The sequence below is a fragment of the Acinonyx jubatus genome, chromosome D2 (genome assembly GCF_027475565.1).
Source record: "Acinonyx jubatus isolate Ajub_Pintada_27869175 chromosome D2, VMU_Ajub_asm_v1.0, whole genome shotgun sequence".
Classification (NCBI taxonomy): domain Eukaryota; kingdom Metazoa; phylum Chordata; class Mammalia; order Carnivora; family Felidae; genus Acinonyx; species Acinonyx jubatus.
Window position 1 is genome coordinate 1,761,188 of NC_069393.1, and position 15,339 is coordinate 1,776,526.

The 15,339-nt window shown below is 51.3% G+C and overlaps 1 protein-coding gene across 6 annotated transcripts in view; it reads left to right on the top strand.

Annotated features, from left to right (window-relative positions):
• Window positions 1–13,225, top strand: part of COG2 (component of oligomeric golgi complex 2) — a 46,130-nt gene extending 32,905 nt beyond the window's left edge. For 2 of the 6 annotated variants that reach the window (XM_027047035.2, XM_027047034.2), the window contains 8 exons: window positions 1,803–1,864; window positions 3,319–3,470; window positions 6,075–6,272; window positions 7,099–7,171; window positions 7,471–7,613; window positions 9,597–9,736; window positions 11,015–11,195; window positions 11,584–12,641. In XM_027047035.2, coding sequence (XP_026902836.1) covers window positions 1,803–1,864; window positions 3,319–3,470; window positions 6,075–6,272; window positions 7,099–7,171; window positions 7,471–7,613; window positions 9,597–9,736; window positions 11,015–11,195; window positions 11,584–11,754 — 1,120 coding nt within the window. In that variant the 3' untranslated portion in view covers window positions 11,755–12,641. The other 4 variants (XM_027047031.2, XM_027047030.2, XM_027047033.2 and 1 more) reach the window with 4 other exon arrangements.
• The last annotated feature ends 2,114 nt before the right edge of the window (window positions 13,226–15,339 follow it).

Sequence of the window (15,339 nt, forward strand, 5' to 3'; positions counted from 1 at the left end):
CTCCGCAGAGACTGGGCTCAGTCCCTGAAATGCCGTAGGCTAAGTTCTCCGCCATCTTTAATTGAAGTCTTTCTAGAATATTGTATACACCCGGAACATTCACTGTAGATGTATTGCATTCAGTACATGCTGAACATAATATATCTCCTCCTAGCGATGTGGGCTTTCTGCAGCATCGACGTGCTTTCCCTTTGCCCCGAGTACGCGTGTGTGTGGAGTAGACGTGTGCCCTGCGACGCTTCGGATACTACGGGGCAGAGATTGCAACGCCCGGCAGTGTTACCTTCACCGCTTTTATTTTTACGGAAGCGCTTTGCGGTGATTGCGTACCTGTGGCATGCGTGGAGGGATAGGTCTAGAGGCCTCCCCCAAACCCAGATTTCAGAATGTAGAAGCATCCTGTCTGGGGTCACCTCTGTTACAGATACCCTAGCAAGTGCCGTGGGCATCACACGCGCGTTTATGAACTCCAGCGCGGCTTCTCAAGGGTCCCCAAGGTGGCCTCTCCCTTTTTGCCGTTTTCCAAGAACGACAGCACCTCACCTCAGTCCTGGAAGTTAACTGCCCAGCAGAGCTGCGCGAGGGGCTGCTGCTGGGCTCCCGGCTGGGGAGGCACAGCTCTGCCAAGTGACCTGGGCAGTTTTACTTTGATGGGTCTTCCAGCGTGGTTGCACGGTCAGATGGCTGTGTCGAGGCTGCGACATAGCACCCGTGCCGCTCACTGGCAGGTTCCCCTGGGCAGTAGGAGGGGGCTTCCTTCCCCAAGGGAAAGCAGCCAGCTCTCGCAGTTCGGGGCGGCCCGGGGTCTGGGGCTCTGGGCCGTGTTACACGTTCATGGAGGGCACGGCCGCTGCTCTTGGTCTGACATGCTGTTCCTTTCACCCTCCAGACAGATTCCTTAAGCTCAGGCTCTGAACTGCTTTGAAAAACATTTGTACTATAAAAAACCCAAAAGGCTCAGGGAAATTAATCTTGAGCGGGTGTCAGCATGTGTTGCCAGCAAGGGAACTAGCAGGTGACGGGTGTGCTGGGGAAGGTCCGACGGCGGAGGTTCCGTAGTTGGGACCCGATGCCACGTGCGCAGCTTGTTTCCAAAACACAGCGTTTTCATGTCACACAGCCCTGAAAACGTGCCCACGCAGTTACTAAAACGGAATTCTGTGACGGGAGAAGGCGCTGCCTGGTGGGCCAGCTGACAACCCAGGAGGACTGACCCGGGAGGCGGGGGCCGGACAGCACAGGAGGCTGGGCAGCAGTGTGAACAGCACACGCAGCGGGCTTTTGTAATGTTCACCGGCTGCTTGTGGTGACTTTTCTCAAACTGTAAACAGATCTGGAGTCCAGCCTTCCCATTCCTTACTTTAGAAACGTTTCCTTTTTTCCCTACGGCAGCGTGAGTCGAGGTGATCGGAGATCCCGCGGTCTTGTGGCCGCGAGGCGACGACACCGAGTACAGGCCACGTGGGCCTGGCCTGACACGGGCATCTTGATGGCGGTCTAACCGGGTGGTTTGTTTAGTTCGAAAAACACGGGGTTGGTTGTGATTCCAGTCAGCCGCAGATAACAGAGAAGCCCTGCCTGACGGTGGCTTAATCGGGAGAAATTTATTCCTTGCTCAGTTGAAAACAGTGGGAGAATGGGCTTCCTGGGGCCGGCCGGGCATCTGTAAGGGTGTCTTTGGGACGCTCTTTGGGACAAGCCAGCGGAGGAAGTTCCTGTGGCTCAGGAGGAAGGGAGAACGGGGAGGTAAAGGCATGCAGCAGCAGCATAAACCCTAATCTGTGCTCTTGTTTTTCTCTCAGATTTAGAGAGATCGCAGGATCCTTAGAAGCAGCACTTACAGCTGGGTTGGAGGACGCTCCAGGTAATTTCCGTAAAGCGATCAATGGCGGATGTCACGCAAGGGGTTAGTTAAGCTCAGCGCTTACCTAAGCCTTCGTTTTCTGAGGGTACTTTCACCTTCTTCTGTCGCGCAGTAGGTGAAAACGTAGCTTAAAAACACGGCTCAACCTCTTTTTTTTTTTTTTTTCTAAAATGCTAAAAGTATATTTTTTGGTCCATAAAGCTTCTTTCCTTATAGAGAGGATCAAAAGAACGGACTATTACGCAGCCATAAAAAAAAGAACAAAATCTTGCCGTTTGCAACGACACGGAGGGAGCTAGAGAGCGTAATCCTAAGTGAAATAAGGCACTTGGACAAAGAGAAATACAATGTAATTTCACTCATAGGGTGGAATTTTAGAAACGAGACAGATGGACAAAGAAAAAAACGAAACAAACCAAAAAACACAAGACTCTCAGATAGAACAAACTGGTGGTCACCGGAGGGGAGGGGGGTGGGGCAGAGCAGGGGTGAAGTAGGGGATGGAGACGAAGAGCACACGTATCTCGAGCACCGAGCGATGTATGGAAGTGTTGAATCACTATGTTGTACTCCTGAGACTAGTACAACACTGTATGTTGACTCCACTGGAATTAAAATAAGATTGAAAATAAATGCTTTAAGAACGTAAGAAGCAGACCTCAGTTTTGTTTCTGAATATAACCTGTCACAGGGGATTAGCCCCTGGTGATCAGCACTTTTTATAGAAAACTGGATTCCATCCGTTTTCCTCCCAGGCTAAGGTAAAGCGTCACGATGGCCCTTCCCTCCTGGGGGATGATTTACAACTGGGGCTCCTGCCTCAGGCCTCCTGAGCCCTCGGCCCCAGTCCTGGGACACTGGGCAGGTGACGGTGGGTCGTGGGTTGCAGACAGGTTTGGTTTCCTTCACAGCCTCATTGATCTTGTGTCATGTAGTCACTCCCAGTGGCCACTCACGTAACGCACGGCTGTTTCGATGGCCACACGGGTCTCTAGGCCACTCCCACTTAAGTTTCTGCTCCCTTCTGTATAGCTAAGTCAGCCTGACTGCACCGTTTTAGGCTCCGAGGTGGTTTTCCGTCTGTCTTTGCAAAACATGGTCCTATGTGATCGACTTCCTGTATGTAGCGAGTTCCGGTAGAGGAACGGAAGAGCAGACAAATGAAACCGGACAAACTCGGAATTGTAGTTGAGACGCTTGCAGGGGACCACTCCAGCTTGGGTTTGTGGACTTGGTACAAAATACCTGTTGACAAGTGATTGCCGAATGCCATAGATGTTCAATCTCAAACATCCGGGAGGGGGAATCGTGTAAAATTATAAAAACTCACTGCCTCAAAAGATGAAACAGCATGGATTGTGGCCGCGTTCCTCACTCTTGAATTATGCATCGGAACTATTAGAATTTAGCTGGGAATTGCCTGAGATTCTTTACGTGTCTGTCTGTTTCTCTAGCTGGCAGTTCGTTTTGCCTTTTGGCTTCTCACAGAACATGGAGCAGCCTTCAGAGGTGCTGGTCAGACGAGATGTTCTTGCCGGTGCTGGCGCATCGTCTGTGGAGGCTCACGCTGCAGATTTTGGCTCGGTACTCCGTGTTTGTCAGCGAGGTGAGGGCTGGCCGCGTAGCTCGTCCAGAATCACGACCGTTGGGAATTAAGGGGGGGGTGCCATCTCGGTGGCTCATTTGGTGGAGTGTCCGACTCTGGCTCAGGTCACGATCTCACGGTTTGTGGGTCCGAGCCCCACGTCGGGCTCCGTGCTGACAGCTCGGAGCCTGAAACCTGCTTCGGATTCTCTCTCTCTCTGCCCCTCCCCCCCTTGCACTTTGTCTCCCTTTTAAAAATAAGTAAACATTGTTAAAAAATATTAAAAAAGAATTAAAGAGGGACACGTGGGTGGCTCAGTTAGGTAAGCATCTGACCCTTGATTTCGGCTCAGGTCATGATCTCACAGTTGGTGGGTTCAAGCCCCGTCAGTCAGGCTCTGCTCTGATGGCACAGAGCCTGCTTGAGATTCTCTCTCCCTCTCTCTCTCTGCCCCCCCTCACTCATGTGCACACTTCCTCTCAAAAATAAATATTAAAAAAAAAAAAAAAAGATACCTTAAGCTAAATACGCTAAGACTCTTAAAGGCCAGGCTGTCATGAGAGGTCATTTGGAGGACAACAGTCGACTCATTTCTCAAGTCTGTATCCAGTATTTGTTTCCTTTTTCTTGCCACCGTTGCCTGTATGGGTGTCTATTATCCCACTGTCCGTGCTTCCTCTTGTGGAAAAGCACTGTCCCGACAAGCTCATTTTCCCGTCTCAAAGCCAGAATCTTCGAGATGCCTCAAAATTAAGACAGAGATGCTCATGTTAATGAAAATGAGTAGAAATAAAAACATACGCATTTTAATCGTATTTGGAAGTTTTAAAAAATCGTATGATCATCTGGACTAAAAGGTAATAAAATTAATTAACCTTCCCTTCATTTCAGAATACCCTCCTTTTCTCCTTGTCGAGTAGTTGACTCTCTTAAGTATCCGCGTGCCTGTGAAGATGGATCAGGTGTCGCGCACACAGCCGTAGCAGTGATCGTACGGGTCAGCCCTGAGCACCCAGGCAGGCCCCGCGCCAGCGTCTCGTGCTCAGAGAGGCCCTGCCCCCTCCTGGACAGTCGCAGGGGACAGACAGACATGCAGCCTGTTCACTGTGCGTGATGAGTATGAAAATGGGCCTAGGCGTGCGTAAGTTGTCAGGAAGGACGGCGTGACAAAGCCTCAGCTATCAGAAGGAATGCAATCTTGAGTTGGAGAGGAGAGCCCGTTTGTCTTGCAGGGTCTTCTAACGGAAGGAGCGCTGGCTTTCACGGCAGACAGACTGAGATTCTGCCACTTTTTTTTTTTTTTTAAGTTTATTTTGAGAAAGAACGCAAGTAGGGGAGGGGCAGAGAGAGAGAGAGAATCCCAAGCAGGCTCTGCACCGACACGGGGCTCGAACTCATGAACCGTGAGATCAGGACCTGCGCCGAAATCGAGGTGGCCGCCTAACCTCCTGAGCCACCCAGCCACCCCCAGGTTCTGCCACTTTGAAATTTTGTGGCCTTGGGAGACTTAGCTCTAGGGGTCCCAGATGCTTCACCTGTGAAATGGCAAACGGTTTCCATACATGAGCAGTAAAAAGGGATCTGTTGACCAGCAGATTGTTGACGGAAGTGCCTGGCGGATTCTGGGAGCTCGGTGGAAGCTAGTTCTCTTTTTCCGTTCTGCCTTCCTCTGCTCAGAAGGAAGGGTTCTTTTTTTTTTTTTTTTAATTTTTTTAAGTTTATTTACTTATTTTGAGAGAGACAGACAGCACAAGTGGGGGAGGAGGCGGGGCAGAGAGAGAGCGAGAGAGAAACCCAAGCAGGCTCCGTGGTGTCAGCTTAGAGCCCAATGTGGGGCTGAAACTCAACGAAATGTGAGGTCATGACCTGAGCTGAAACTGAGAGTCGGACGCTCAACCGACTGAGCCACCCAGGCACCCCCCCCTTTTTTTTTAAATTTTTTAAGTTTATTTACTTTGAGAGCAGAAAGGTTCTTAACAGACCACCCTGTCCACCAAGCGGTTTCTGAAGACCCCTGTGCAGTTGATTCGGGGGAGGCAGCGGGGTTGATGTGATTCTTCGGGTAGGCCTGAGTAGGCTGGGTCCTACATTCTTACCAGCCAGTAATTCTCAGGTCTCCAATAAATTATTTTGCCTCACATGTTCATTATTCCGTTTTTTCCTTATGCCGGGGGTACTTCTCTTTGATTTTTCCCTTGTAACAAATCATTATGCAAGTAACACTTTTGCTGATACTATTTGAAACGTGGTGAGGTTTGGATTGTGCTTTTTTTATCTTTATTAATTAATTATAATTAACATTAGGTAAATTTACCGAGCAAACCTGGTAAATGATTTACCTAGTTGAGCTAATGAATTTTTTTTTAACTGTGATATTCCAGAAATTAATTTTCATTTCGTTTAGGGACCTGTTTTGTTTTTTGCCTGTTACTTTTAATCACCAGAAAGTAGACACGAGCTTAAGGAGGACAAATGTCCGTGGGGTTGTAGTGTGGCTTTGTTTCTCCTTGTTGTTCTTTCGTTGGTAAACTTTTACTGAATACTTTGCAGATGGTGGGCCACAAAACTTAATGCTCAGGTATGTGGCAGGTGGAAAAGTAGTTAATCGTTGAAACGGTTTTTCAGCTTTTACTCAGGCCCATCTCTAATGAAAGTGCCAAGGATATTAAAAAGCCTTTGGTAACTGGTGGCAAAGACCCTTCAGTTACCCAGGGAAACAGTGAAGACCAAGCAAGTGGCCCCGCGGAAACAAAGCCCGTGGCTTCCATTTCCAGTACGCAGCTTATATATGTGGTCGCCGACCTGGACAAGCTTCAGGAGCAGGTAGGCCTGTGTCCCAGGAGAAGTCCAGGGGCTCGGTTCGGTGTTTTCGTAGAAAGTGACATGTGCGAGGGTCTGACCCCATATGGCCTCATGGGGCTTGGAATCGTGGGGCCCAGGGCCTCCCGGAGAGCACAGGTTCGCCCGCGCTCCGAGCGGTCTCTCCAGCTTTCCCCTGCGGGGGGGGCTCTCTGCCTCCTTGCTTGTCAGTCTATTCTCATATTTTGTGAACCGGGGCGGGGGGGGGGGTGTCTCTGCTGCCTTTTCAGTGTTCCCGTCACAAGTGACGAGTGAGCCATGCCGCACTGTTCACTAGCTCCGCGTTTTGGCATGATCGCTGGCGGGTTGGATTTTAATGGGTTGTACCCCCACTCGACCACGTATTTCCTGGCAACAGTTAACCTTCGCGTGTACTTTGAAAGTGAACTGTGAAAACTTCTCCCCCTGTTTCTGTGGGTATGTCCATGTTTGGGGCCTTTATCATTAACAGGGCTTTGTGGGCCGAATTTGTGTTTGAGTGCTCTGATACGTGAGTCTGTTTTCCGCTGGTCTTTGTTTGGTATCGGGGAAAGCCACAGAATAGAAAATGGTTTCGCTTCTTCCCTGGGCCTGTTAATAGCCGGGGACTGCTGTTTCCCGTGTTGCTGGATTCTGTTTTAGTGAAAGCGTTAAGAATTTTGCTTTCTTCTGATGAAAACTATAGGAAGTCTTGAATTTAGTTTCATTTTTCATTAATAGTATTTTAGAGTTTATAGGTGCAAGTTGAATTGCCTCTTCCTTTGATTTATAAAAAGTAACTGAATATATAAAGTGCGTATGTTTATTTCAGCTTCCAGAACTCTTGGAAACAATCAAGCCAAAACTTGAAATGATTGGCTTTAAGAATTTTTCTTCTATCTCAGGTAAAAATGAATCTTTAGACTCAGCACATCTCTGAATAAGAAATAATTTAAAATAAAACTTTAGAGCCTGTAATATATATTTAAACCACCATTTTCTTTTCTAGTTGTCAATCCTTGGTTGTTTCTGTATTCTGTTCTGTGATGATAATTTCTCTAGATGAGATATTTTGTTTAATTCTAGTAAGTTGATTTGATTCGGCTTATTGTTGTACACTCTGTAAATACTGTGACAGTGTCTAAAATAAAATTCGCACCCAGGCCTCAGTAAGTGGCTAAACTCAGTCTCTGTGTCTGGACAGCAGCCCTGGAGGACTCCCAGACGTCTCTGTCCGCCTGTGCTCCTGCCTTGAGTGACAGGATCATCCAAGACTTAAGCGAGTCTTGCTTCGGCTACCTGAAGAGTGCCCTAGAGGTCCCCAGGCTCTACCGAAGAACCAATAAGGTCAGCACTGTTCCCTGGAAAGCCTTTTGAGGTGGGGAAATACATGACAGGAAAGCCACAGAGGCAGGGGGTTGTTGAGCGAGACCCAGAAATGAGTCCACAGGGGTAGCCCAAGGCAGGCCTGCCCGGCCTCCTCCTTAATTGTGAGAAGGGGACTCTGCAGGTGGATGGTCAGCTGCTTTGGTAATTGGACTCACACAGCACGGCCTCTTCCCGGATTCCCTTGGCCTTAAGGAAAGATGGTAGTAATTTGAAAAGAAAGCTTTTTAACAGATATATATTTAAAAAAAATTTTTTTTTCAACGTTTATTCATTTTTGGGACAGAGAGAGACAGAGCATGAACGGGGGAGGGGCAGAGAGAGACGGAGACACAGAATCGGAAACAGGCTCCAGGCTCTGAGCCATCAGCCCAGAGCCTGACGCGGGGCTCGAACTCCCGAACCGCGAGATCGTGACCTGGCTGAAGTCGGACGCTTAACCGACTGCGCCACCCAGGCGCCCCACAGATATATATTTTTAATGTTTTTTATTTATTTCTGAGAGAGACAGAGCATGAGCAGGGGAGGGGCAGAGAGAGAGGGAGACACAGAATCCGAAGCAGGCTCCAGGCTCCGAGCTGTCAGCACAGAGCCCGACGCGGGGCTCGAACTCACAAACCAAGAGATCGTGACCTGAGCCGAACTCGGACACTCAACCGACTGAGCCACCCAGGCACCCCTTAAAATATTTTTAACTCCTATACTTTGATTCTTGTATTTGGAAAAAATTGAATCGACCTTGCTCCCTTCATATCATCCTAGCAAGTACCTGCTTTCTGCTGTTCTGTAACTCGAAAAGATTCGAAAAGCTGCATCAGGAATATGAAAAGCATCTCTGAGATGAAAAGGGTGTGGGCACACTGGGGTTTAAAATCGAATTCCCCCGTTGTCTCATTTGGCAGAAAGGCGACTTGGGGAATTCGTTTCGACCAGAGCTGTCGTTTCTGTTCCTGAGCTCTTCTTTCTGTGCATTTATACGCACCTTTCCTTCTTGCTACATCTCGCTTAATTTTCCATCGAATTTTCTTTTTTCTCCAGTTGTAGAATTGGGTGTCAGGCAGTTTAGCACCAAAGTGATTTTCGGGACCTGTTGTTTTGGAGTGTCCCCGGAGTTCCTTTGCGTCCCTGGTTTGGGGCGGTCTCTGTGTGCCGAGCACAGGCGTCTTGCCCCACCCCCGCCTGCGTGACTCAGTGCTCTGGAGGCAGTGAGTGCTCAGCGGAGGTGGACAGAGTCTCTCTTGTGGCTCTTCTTTTCCTTTTCCCAAAATCTGGGGCGTGCCAGTAGGATTACCGCTTCCAGCAAGAGGACTTTGCCACCTGATTTTCCCTTTCTGGTCTGCCTTGAAGCTCCCACTTGAGAGCGGGAGAGAGAGACCTCCTCTGTATTCCTAGATACATTCATTTTCTTTGCGGAAGCTACCAGCTTTCCCGTCCGGGGTATTGACCAAGTGCTTGCGGGCCAGATCCGGTGCGCTGGCGGTCAGATGCTGTCGTTTGCTCTTCTCCAGAGTAGGCACCAGTGTCCTTGTTTGCAGACGAAGAAGCTAAAACAGAACAAATTACTCGCCGTAGATCCTTGCGTCTCACTCTGTCGACCAGCAGCATTAGCATGACCTGGTGGGAGCCCGTTAGAAATGCACGGCCTCAAACACAGCTCTCCCGGCCCCCGTAACTGCGCACTGCAGTACTTGTTCTCTCTGTCCTTTTCTCTCTCTCTCCCTCTCTCTCTCTGGCTCTGAACATTATTTTCCCTTGCTGTACTCTTCCTGACCCCTCCTGTTCTCAGATATCTTTCGGGAGACAACCTTAGTGTCACTACTGGGGAGGGATGGGGTTCGTTCATGTCTCCAAACTGGCACATTAGTAACATCCTTCCGAAGTTTGAATAACTCTTTTTTTTTTTTTCTATACATTTTTTTTCAACCCCTACCATCATTACTCCAGGAAGTGCCAACCACAGCCTCCTCTTACGTGGACAGTGCCCTGAAGCCATTTCGCCAGCTTCAGAGTGGGCACAAGGATAAGCTGAGACAGGCAGTAATCCAACAGTGGTTAGAAGGCGCCCTCTCTGAGAGCACTCATAAGTAAGTACCTTAGAAGTAGGCCATCCCAGACTTGCTTAGGGAAGCCCCGAGTCAGAGACCGCGGAGGCCATCGGAGGGTGGCACGTGGCTTGTTGACGACGTCAGATGGCCACGTCGCTGGATGAGTCGGGTGCAGGCGCTCACACCTGAGTTGGTGGCTGAGCTGCTCTGGCCCCACCCACCCCCTCCCTCCCTGCACCCGGAGTGCGATGGGCCACCTGCCCCCCAGCCGCCCGGGGTTCCCCTGGCCCCGCACCTCCTGGATCAAGTACTTCTTGGGGGCACAGGCACATCCCACTCCCCTGGCACGCCCAGCTTTTGGTGTGCAGGGTGCGTTTCACACGGCCCTCTTTCTGCAAGGTCAGGCACACGTTTTCCCATAAGATCCGCTCTCTCCTGTGTCCACAGTGGCTCTGCTCGCGCCAGATAATCGAAAGCGCATACTGGCGAGACCACTGCAGCCAAGGAAGAGAAAACACACGTTCTGAAGCCTGATTGTAACTGATAGCGTTCAGTATCTAAAACCCTGCAACCCGTGAAAATCTCAGGAGGTCTTCGGGATCCCTTTGGTCGAATGTCTCTTCGTTTCTCATTCAATAGACTTTTCCCCAAATGCCGGCATTGAGTTATGTCAAAAGCATCTTACTCAATTTTGCTATTGGATTTTGTTTATTTTCTGATGGTACTTGATTTATTTCAATTACTTCTGAGTTCAGGAACATTTGTGGGTTAATTTAGAACATAACAGTGAATTAGAGTCTTGTTTTTGTGGGCAAATATATACCAAGTGCCAAGTAGCCAGCTTGTAAACAAAGTTTTGAAATACAACTCCTTTATAATTTGCAAATTATATTGAGAGCACTGTGAAGGTAATTAGTGTTATTTAAAAATTTGAAAGCTTTCTATTCTTAAGATGAACTGTTCCTAGAACTGACCGTAAATGAATCTGTTACTTGCACTTGGGGAATGAGCTCCAGCTGTTGCCCCCTTCGAGTAGGAAAGATCATTTGGCCTTCGATGTTCTCTTGTTGGTGTCCGGGAAAATTGTAAACAGAGTCCACGTGTGTATTTCATAAGTTCTGAGGGATTGTGATGCTAGGGTGTCAAGGCTCCTTTTTTTCAGTCTTACAAAACATGGGTCAGTTCACCATGGCCGATTTCTTTTATTGGAAATGAGTGTTGGTCTTATGAATCTCTTGTGTTGGCCCACCAAGCCAGTCGGTCTGGGGATGCACGCTAGCCCCTCGGTCTCACCAGTAAGCGTGTCTTGTGCCCAAGGTACTACGAAACCGTGTCCGATGTTCTGAACTCGGTGAAGAAAATGGAGGAGAGCCTGAAGCGGCTGAAACAAGCCAGGAAAACCACTCCCACCAACCCCATCGGTCCCGGTGGCGGCATGAGTGACGACGACAAAATCAGGCTGCAGCTGGCCTTGGACGTTGAGTACTTGGGAGAGCAGGTAACTGCCGAGCCGTCGTCAGGTGCCTCACGTGAGCCCGGACGTGCTGCCGAGGGCAGGCGTGTCCTCCTGGGGCTGGAGGGAGGGGTCAGGGCCCCAGAATACTTGAGGGGAAAGGATGTGCGTAACGAATACCGGAAATTGACCAACTGGTCTTTGGTGCAGTTGGCATCCACTTGGCTCACGGAGCCCACTCGAGGGGCAGCTCCCAGACGGAGGCGGCGTCCTTTCTGTCCACCACCGGGGAAGTGCCTGACACGTAGTCAGGCGGTTAGAATAAGTAGAGAAGCATTAGCCCGTGGATCTCTCAGTGTGGCCCCTGAGAGGTCGTCTAAGCCTGACCTCTTTGCTTCCCTGGCCGAGTCTCCTCTGTTCCCATAAAACACAGGTTTTGGAGTCCCAGCAGGCGCAGGAGCATTGCTGGACGTGGTGTCACTTAGGAGGCAGATGTGGGTTGCATGCCAGGCCTCTCTTCACACAGGTGACTCATTCAAGGATCAGGAAACTTCTCTCGCTCTTGAGAAGCTGGCTTTCTATACTGTTTAGGGTCCCCGTATAGCACACACCCTCCAGGAAGATCTTGCAGCTGGAGGAGAATTTCCATCCGGAAGTGCTTGCTTTCCTAGCTGACTGAGGACTCTTGCATGTCAGGGTCCTCCCTGGAGATCTAAATTCTGCTGCTTTGATGTGAATTTAGAGATCTATCCCGGCGGAAGTCCGTTGCCCTATTTCTCTCTCTCATAAGAGAAACTTGCAGTCCTTTTACAAACCAGACAATCTGGTAAAGAAATATGAAGAACAAAGAAGCCAGAGAAAGAGGGGGGGTGGGGGTGCGGGAAAAGAGACGGCACTCCTTGGTCGCCAGCCCCCAGAATGAACGGCAGCACGCCGACAGATGCTAAATGCTTGGTGTGGGTTTTTCCAGATTTTCCTGTGCGTGTGTGCGCGTGTGTGTTGCCGTTAACAAAAGCGGGCACGTGGTTTGTCACGACTCAGTTACCACGGCAATCCACGGTAGTTGCTCTGCCACAGCAGCCACAGTCCATCAGATTCTAAGAAAATCTGTCGATGACCCGTGAAGACAATAAGTGCTCAGGCCAGTGCTTTTGTGAAAACTCTCCACTTAAAAAAATAGTTCGCTTGGTGATTTCTTTTCGTGCGCCTCCTTTGCAGTCCACAAAAGGGGCTCTTCCCCTGGCAAGAGCCTGATCTGATGGACTGAGATAAATGAACATACTGGTGTCTTTGAATGCGCAGGGTTTAACCCCCAAAAGCGAAGCTCTGCAATAAGCAGATCCTTCCTGTGAAGGGAGGAGGCTCTGCCAGCCTTTGGGGAGCTGCCCTTTTCAGATTCCAGAGAGGATGGGGGTGACATCCCGTGTGTTCTTTATGAGGCTCTTTTGTTCGCGCTCAGCTCACACCGCGGTGCCTTTATCCACTCTCGTGGCCTTTGCAGATACAAAAGATGGGCCTGGCGACAAAGGACATAAAGAGCTTCCCGGCCCTCGCCGAGCTGGTTGCCGCCACCAAGGACCAGGCAACGGCAGAGCAGCCGTGAGCATCTTGGAAGAGCCCGCGGGGAGGGGAAAGCTGGACGTGGAGCCCGAGGGGAAGAAAGTGGCTCTGTCCTCGGGCCCAGTCTCCGCGGCCAAGAAGTGCTTCCACGGCGCCCGGCGTCTCGAGCAACACGCCAGGGCAGCTTCTCTCCGCACACTGGGGTCTCCTTTCGCCCAGGACAGAACACAGAAGCCTTTTTCCGTTGTATGGAAGATAGTTTTTAAGACACTTGAAACTTTCTACTCTAGTTTACAGAGCAAATTATTTTATTTTTATTGTAAATCTTAGCGCGGAAGAGCTGATTTCTAAAATACGACTAAAGTGAATATATACATAGGACTCTGGAAAGCTGGGCCCGGGCCCCGACCCCTCTGTCGGAAGCGCCCGCCCGCCGGGGGTGGGGGGCGACCGTGTCGGATGGCTCCCCCTCCTCCGCTGGGAAAGCCGGTGTGCGCGGTGACGCCTCATGACGCCCTGAGAGAGGCGGCAAGGGGTGCCCCCTCCGTTCTCCCCCTGGGTGCTCAGCGAGAGTGCTCCTGGTCACGCTGTCCCGGCAGGAGCTGGAACCTGTAGGAAGATGCATTTCCTGAATAAAAAAAGTGTCTGCCAGAAGCACGTGGGCTCGTGTTTGTGAATCCGGTGCGGGTTGAGTGCTCTGGCCGGGGGGTGGCGTGTCGGGCACATTTCCTCGAGGGCACCTGCCTCTCGCTCTCCTCAGCGGGTCCTCCTCCTGCAGGTGTGGGAGGCGACAAGGCCGCGGCCCTCGTGTCGGGAGAGGCTGCGGGGATGTTGGGAAGAGGTGGGCGCCCGACACGGGCCGCCGAGGCAGGGCGCTTCTCCCCCTAGCCTGCATTCCATTGCATCTCCGTCTCCTGGCCCGGAGGTCAGCTCCAGGGAGAGCAAGGAAAAGAGGAAGCGATCGGCAATCAGGAAAGCAGATCCGGGCGCTAGCAGAGACTTTGTCTGTATGTGTGTGAGCGCAGTGATGAGGCAGCGCGGGGAAATGGCGTGAGAGGAACCCCCGTAAAAGCGGTGAGAGCAGCGACGTCGGGCGCGTGTCCTCCCGCCCCTGCGGCCGTGCGGCCCCGCGAGCGTTCGGGGCTTGCACGCTGGGCCTGCCTGTGCTCCCCTGGAGAGCCGGTGCCCCAGCCTCAGCACTGAGCCCTGCCCCGGCTGGAGCGGGACTGACGGGTCGGTACTGGGAGTCCAGTCAGACCCCGGCCCGTGGGTGCGAGAGCAGAAGGGATTTGGCATCAGGCTTGGACCTCGCGGTGCTGGGCTCGTAGGTGGCAGGGGGCACGGGGCAGCCGGGAAGGAAGCTGGACGTGAAGTGAGAGAGGGCCAGGCCGACCTGGAGCCAGTGGGGATAGATTGGCACCCACGTTTGTCTCTTGCCGCCCCCACCCCCATCCCCCAAGTTCAGCGATGGGCCTGCAGAAGTTGAGCTCGCGTGCCTGGCCCAGGATTTGAGGGAGGTCCAGCAGGGCCCGCGCGTCGTGCCGGGAGCCGTGTGAGCCACCCGGTGGCTGGGCCTGCGGGAGCTTCTGAGTGCAGACATGCCCTTGTGGGCAAGGCAGACCTCCCTCCTTGCCCAGCGGGGAGCTCTGGGAGCTCTGGGAGTGGAGACCCAGCCCTGCCAGGGTGACGAGACCTGCCTGCCTGCGGGTGGTCCCCCGGGTTAGCCACATGGCTGAGCGCCTCCCTCCAGCCCGCCGCTGGTCAACAGTAGCCCCGGTGTTTCCTTTCTCCTTGACTGTTCTTTCTCGTTTGTTTCAAAATGTGGTTGACAAGGATACAGTGTATTAGCCCCTCCAACTCCAGCCTGCTTATCCCCATTATGGAGACGAGGAAACGGAAATTAAGGAGTTAAAATAGTTAAGAAATGGAATTTAAATCCAGGGAAGATGGTTCCAGAGTCCAGGTTGTTCAGCAGCAGGTAATTCTCCCTCCTTGATATGAGCATCGGAACAGAGGGGCTGATCAGGCAGGGTTGGGGCCCAAGGCATCCATTTCCCGGACACCTGTCAAGCCCCAGGCTCGGCCTGGGTTCAGTAATACCACATTTCTGGGCTCATTCTGGGCGACACCCGTGGTGTCCCACTCCTGTTTTTAGGCTGAAGAAACAAGAACCTTTAGTAAAAAGCAGAACGTTCCAGAACACTTATCCCTGGCTCCCCAGAACGTCTCCTTCATTTAACGTGTGTTTTCTGAGCTTTGCCTTGAAGAGTCATAATGGAACAAAGTTTATGAAGACGAATAATGCATTTTTACAGTAAAACTATAATAGTGTTTTACTTTATAGCCTACAGAATCTAAAAGTCTCAAGCAGAGGAGTCTTTCTGGCCAACTGGTCATGTGGTGCCAGGGAGGCAGGGGATGAGTGGGTGGGGGTGCTCCACACAGTCCTCAGGGACCCAGGCTGCCTGCAAGGCGCCACCTCCATCCTGTGGCTTCCGTTCTCCGCCCCCCCCCCCCGGGGGTCACTTCCTGTTAGTTCCCTGTGGCTGTTGTAACAAATTACTGCAAACAGGATGGCTGAAAACGACAGAATTCTCTTCCCTCCTGGTTCTGGAGGCGGAGTCCAAAT